Source organism: Ciona robusta, chromosome 2 (genome assembly GCF_009617815.1).
Source record: "Ciona robusta chromosome 2, ASM961781v2".
Taxonomy (NCBI): domain Eukaryota; kingdom Metazoa; phylum Chordata; class Ascidiacea; order Phlebobranchia; family Cionidae; genus Ciona; species Ciona robusta.
The window spans coordinates 7519310-7525249 of NC_143236.1; the positions used below are offsets into that span (position 1 = coordinate 7519310).

General features: G+C 33.5%; 1 protein-coding gene across 3 annotated transcripts; it reads left to right on the forward strand.

Moving 5' to 3' along the window:
- The first annotated feature begins 3524 nt into the window (after positions 1 to 3524).
- On the forward strand, positions 3525 to 4961 carry LOC149740770 (uncharacterized). Of its 3 annotated transcripts, none has more exons than XM_089871547.1 (3): positions 3525 to 3897; positions 4098 to 4165; positions 4546 to 4961. In XM_089871547.1, exons 1-3 carry the CDS (start codon positions 3693 to 3695, stop codon positions 4702 to 4704), a joined length of 432 nt encoding a protein of 143 aa, XP_089727673.1. In that variant the 5' UTR covers positions 3525 to 3692; the 3' UTR covers positions 4705 to 4961. The 3 variants fall into 3 exon arrangements, with proteins under 3 accessions (XP_089727673.1, XP_089727674.1, XP_089727675.1); XM_089871548.1 differs by having other exon boundaries at positions 3526 to 3897; positions 4098 to 4171; positions 4558 to 4961; XM_089871549.1 differs by having other exon boundaries at positions 3538 to 3897; positions 4558 to 4961.
- Positions 4962 to 5940: the final 979 nt, after the last annotated feature.

Sequence of the window (5940 nt, forward strand, 5' to 3'; positions counted from 1 at the left end):
AAAAAAGATTGTTACCACCAATATTATACGATCACCTAACTGCAATATTATTGGTAGGCTACTCTGTGCTATTTTATTAATACTAAACTGCTTTTACATTTCGTTATATTAATATCAAACTCCTTTTTACATATCACAGTTGACCAACACTGTAATGAAGTTCCTGTCTGTCAGGGGTGTTTAAATTACAGTGGCTTCAGCAGAAACGATGCTGTGGAAGTAAACAAGGAAGTGCATGACACCATTAAAGTGGGTTTCATATTTGTTTGTTTCTAGACAATCTCCATAATTTACAATATCCCCTTTTTTTTTGCAGGTTGTTTTTGATAAAGAATTACACAATCTCGGTGAATGGCAAAAAATGTTTTACCAAAACCAAATTCAAAATGCCTCAGCTTCAGTCTATGCAAGGAGATATCATCCTGATGTGATTAGGTGGGCAATTGAACTGTTTTGTCGTTCACCAGCTGCTTATGAACACATCAGACAAAGCAATGTTTTAACTCTTCCTTCAGTGTCAACTATTAAAAGTTACAGGTATGAATGGCTGTATCGTATGAACATATGTAATTTGTTTGTATATGTATTTTGTTGTTCACAAGATATTTTCAAAATATTGCAGAAATTGTATTCCTGCTAAGACAGGTTTAAACCAAATGGCTATCACCGAAATAGAGCGTGTAGCAAAAGAATCTGATCAATTAATTGGGTTCATGACATTGGATGAAATGAAAAGTAAGTTCGTAACTAAATTATGGTGATTTTAAATTTAAAATAACGTTATATTATATTGTATACAGTTCGTGAGAATGTGGTCATACGAGATGGGAGATTGTTTGGGTTCGCTGAGCTTCAAAATATTGACAACTCTACGAATTCTAACCTTGCAACACACATTTTAGGTTAGTTTTGTTAACACTTTTTTATGTTGAAAAAGGGCCTTTTACTTTGAAGTAACATTAAATTTGTTATGTTCAGTCTTTTACATCAGGACGGTAAAGCGAGAAATTTCTCTACCCCTTGCTTGGTATCCGACGAAATGTGCCGCACCGTTCCAAATGGCATTAGTTTTTTGGGAACTGCTCTGCGAGTGTGAAAGCAGGGGATTGCAAATTCATGCTGTGATTGCTGATGGGCTGTCACTTAATCGAAGATTTTTTAAATTGATAAGTGGCCGTAATCAGGTTCCGTTGGATGGAACATTTACTGCTCCAAATCCAAATGCACCGCATCGGCCAATCTATTTATGTTCAGACCCATGTCATTTGTTAAAGGTAAACTATACTATTATCATATAGACAAGAAACTATGGCAACTAATATGACAAAATTACAGACTGTGCGCAACTCGCTGTTGTCATCGAAGCCTGGTGGCACAAGATACATGAATATGAATAACAAGGATATACTGTGGACAGACATTATTAAATTATACGAAATGGATGCAAAATCACCCATTCTTAATTCTTCAGGACTCACTGTGGATCATATAAATCTTACACCATATAGCAAAGTAACTACTGACTAACAAAAATAACTTCAACCTTATATTTCATGTAATCAAAATTTATACAGATGAAAGTTAATTTAGCGAAAGATGTTTTAAGTTGGCGTGTTGGACAATGTTTGAGCCGTATACCTGGAGCAAACGGAACATCTGACTTTGTTTTAATGTTTTCAAAGTAAGTGATTACACTTAGATTTTTGTTTTAGCATAGATGCGCTTTAATTTATTTTGGCGTGCAGATGGTTTGAAATTATTAACTGCAGCACAAGCTCTCCCATACGCGACTGCTCAGACACCAGGTTGAAATGGTTGGAGGAGATGTTTATCAACAAGTTGCTTGAGTGGAAGGTTTATTTTTTGTATAAAATATGTATTTTTTCCTTTATTTAAAAACTTCACTTTCAGAGTTATGTTGAATTAAATCACCCGGGAGAACATAAAAGATTATTGGCTAGACCAACACTAGAAGGATTACTGTTTACTACATGCAATTTCATTGGTTTATCTAAGAGATTGTTACAGCACCTTGATTATGTTTGTCTTCATTCCTTTAATCAAGACATTTTAGAAGCCTTTTTTGGAAATCTGGTAAGTTGAAAAACTTGGCAAAAGTGGAATAAATATCATTCATGAATAAGTGCTATGTAACAAATATTTTTATAGCGTCAGCTTGGAAGACGGTCCGAGAACCCTGATGCAGCTCAAGCTGCGTATGGTATACAACACCTTACTGTACGCAAAGTCATCAAAAAGATTAAAGGCTCAAATGCAAGCACAACTTATGGGAAAAATAATGCTTGGACCAATGTCTGTGATGTGCCAATGCCAAAACGAAAAAGAAAATAAACTTTGCTCAAAATGTTATTTTTTATTTTGCAATAGCGTAAACTAAAAACATATTAAAGGGTTTTAAGATTTTTTCTTAAACTATAACGTGATGTTTTCAATTGGATAGATAACTTCAAAAATAACTTTTTTGCAAAAGCATAACTCAGAGCTTTGACAAAAACTGTTACAGCATGTGTAAGAATATTCTCAACAGCATCACTATTGTCTGCCTCATTACTCACATGGTCTACTAAGTGTAAAAATGAGGAATCATTCAACACCTGATGCCGAAAGGCTGTGAAATCAATGCTGGCAGGACTCTTATTACACTCAATCGTCATTTTAGTGTAAATATGCTGTAGTAAAAACATGTAATTTTCAGATGGATACTCCAATTTAAAATCTTTTTCCAATAATTTAATTAGGCAACCAGAAGGTTTGTTCGAACATATTAAATTAACAACAGATAAATGGGAGGGAAATTTTATACGCACTTTTCTGATAGTGAAGCCAGCTATGTACTCCACAATGTCTAACTCAAATGAGGTTATTGGACTGCTTTCTGAAACCATTGTTTTATTAACAACAGGTGTAACTATTTTTTTCACTAACTGCAATAAAATTGTCGCTGCTGCTGCGTTATTAACAGCAGGCAAAATAAGAGAATCTGCCTTCAGACACAAATGAGGATACTGGCTCACTATATAGTCGGCTTTCCTATGTTTTCCATAGTGCTGCATTAGTTCTGTCACTGCCTTAAGTCCCTTTTCTGTAAAGGAATGCTCTTTGGAAATATCGTTCAGCATTTTATCCGGTTGCATGTTGTCACTATAGGGTTGCTCTTCCATTGAATATTCGTATTCGTTTAAATCATTTAAATCATTTAAAATTATTCCTTCCATCATATTCCGGGCGATATTTTGCCAATCCTCTGGTTGTTCCATTGCGTTTTTGTTGATTCTGAAAGCTAACTGACTAAACAAAACAAACAGATTCACTGAAGCGTAACGGAAACAATGGTATGCGGCAAGTTGACTATCCATGTAAGGTATCTATGGTTATACTGTCGTTTTCCGGCCACGCAAGAATAAAACAAGTTTCATTAATTCAATCATGATTTCTATGGCATTGTTCTAGAAATCTTCAATCAGGGAAATCCCCAACAACAAATTTTAATTTTTTTAAATTAATTCAGAAATTGTAACTTTCAATAGCTTTGCCTGTTATTAAAATAGCATGATTTATAGGTTGTGGTGACGTAACATCTCTTTGTTAGGCATCAGAGTGTAAACATTTATTTAGAAACTGTTAAATGTATATTCGTACCTTTAAAGGTGTTAACATTTATCATTACTAAAATGGAATCAACAAAACGTTTATTCAATCATCAACCTGCCATTAACGCGGAAGTTAAATTCATCGTAGGCGAATTTGAAAAGCTACCAGACAAACATTTACGGATTTTGGCCGAAATGGAAAGAAAATCAAAGCATCTAGCTGACGAAAGCTTACCGTCTGCAATTAACGTTATGAAAAACAACTTGGTGAAACTCCAAACACAAGGTACCAGACAATGCTTTATATATTTAGATTAAGTTTGATTGTAGTATAAAATCTTCTCAATAAACGAAGTATTTTACTTTACAACTGTTTAGCCTCAGTCCTTTACATTCAGATTCAGGTAGCACCAGATTTATAAGATTTAGTAATTTTGTTCCTGGTTATATATTTGTAAATTTAAAAAAAATGTGTTACTTTTTTAGTGCAAACAAGTTTTCAAATGAGTGAAAGAATCTTATCTTTAGAACAGGGACTAACACCTCAAGCGGAGGTACTGGTACATATAAATATTTCTTTGTATTTTTTGCATTAATATTTGTCTGACAGCTTATTTGACAGTACCATTATTATACCAGTTTATCTGTTCATGGTAATTTTACAAATACTTTTATTGTTGCGATACCTTTTAATTACACATTAAACTAAATAATTTGTTACAAAAAACACTTTTGTACTTTTAAGTTATCTTTCTGGCTTTTTGGTGGTAATATTGTAATTTGGTTGTACAAGTACAATATTTTAGATTAGCACGCCAAGTTTGTAAATTGGGCTATTTAAATGGATTAGTAGTTCATTATATTTCAATAACTGAGTAGGATAGTAAAAAAGTGGCATAAAATCAGATTTAAAATGCAGAAAATCTTAATCCAGTTACTACCACAGATGGAAAGAGATACTTCTTCTTTCTGGAAGTTATTTGAGCATCAGAAAGAAGAGATAATTACTGAGCATGAGGAAGAGAAAAGAATATTGGAGGAGGAATACAGAAACCTCTCAGAACAAATTGAAAGGGAAAACTCGATCTCATAAGTTTTAGATTTGAGATAAACGACAATATACTGCGATAAGTCATTAAATTGCAGTTAAATTTGTGTTAAATAGCGAATAATAAGGAAGTTTAATTTCACTCCATCCTTTTGTCTAAACTTTATGTAATATTAGCATAGCATTTCACCGCAGTGTTCGATTTCTATTCCATACTGGAATAAAACCAGAATGTAACTTGCTTTATACTCAGGTGGCTGGAAAATGACAGTCGTTATAGCATGGGTGTTCTGTTTCATACACCTCGTGCCAGCTTACGAGTTACCATGTATTTTTTTAAAGGGGGGAGAAACAATTTTCTATTTTTATTTAATTGTTTATTACCAAAAGCAAATCAGTGTTTGACATATATTATGATGTATCTAAACTGTTTTAATTACCTGTAATTGTTGTTACTATATAACTGTGATGAGAGTAAACCATAACAAACTTAAATCAGATATGTGTGCCTATAAATGCGGTATCAAGATCTGCATTTATCTTGTATGTAGGTTTCATATGTAAAAAATGAGCTTTAAAAGCTGCTATTGTGTCTTATTTCTAATTTATTTAACTTTTGACTACCAAATTTAAGATTGTGACAGTTAAAACAAATCTAGATATGTTGTTAATTCAAAATTACTCAATTGTATAGTAAGCACGTTACCTAATTCAGTGGCTTAGTTTTTCTATATTTTAAAACCGCACGGTGGCGATAGGGAGTAAATAGTTATGTCGAGAAAGACGTCCTATCGCACGATGGACTATTATATCGGTTTATGTAGAGTGGGGCGGGGGTAAACAGGACACCTTTAGCACATAATATCTAAATAAATAACTCGATCGTATTTTAGACAATTAACAACGGTCTATATGGTATTCGTGAGGATACGGTTTTATAATTCTTTAAATGTTCTTTGTTTAATACCAAATGAGACAAGAAAATAGAATGAAAAGGTGTCCCATTTCTTCATACCCTGCTATATATACCATACATTAGAAATCATGTCGCTTTTAGTTGAAAAGTATTGTATAAGGAAGTTAAGGAACAGTGAGGTGACGAAGGAAGCAGCGTTTCTCCCAGACGAAGTGATTATAGGATTCCCACTGGGACGATTTCCATTTCGCCCCTTGCGCCTTTTCGTGAGAAATGGTCAACGATAGCGACCGTAATGTGTTTATATAAATTGAAGGAGTCAGAAAACCTAAACGAATGCATAGAGAAGGTTTTAAAACCTTATT

Bases quoted from the DNA above. Each gene is read 5' to 3' on its own strand.
- LOC149740770 (XM_089871547.1), top strand. From the start codon at position 3,693: ATGGAATCAACAAAACGTTTATTCAATCATCAACCTGCCATTAACGCG. The intron at 3,898-4,097 runs GTACCAGACAAT...TTACTTTTTTAG, and splicing joins GGTGAAACTCCAAACACAAG to TGCAAACAAGTTTTCAAATG. The intron at 4,166-4,545 runs GTACTGGTACAT...ATCTTAATCCAG, and splicing joins GACTAACACCTCAAGCGGAG to TTACTACCACAGATGGAAAG.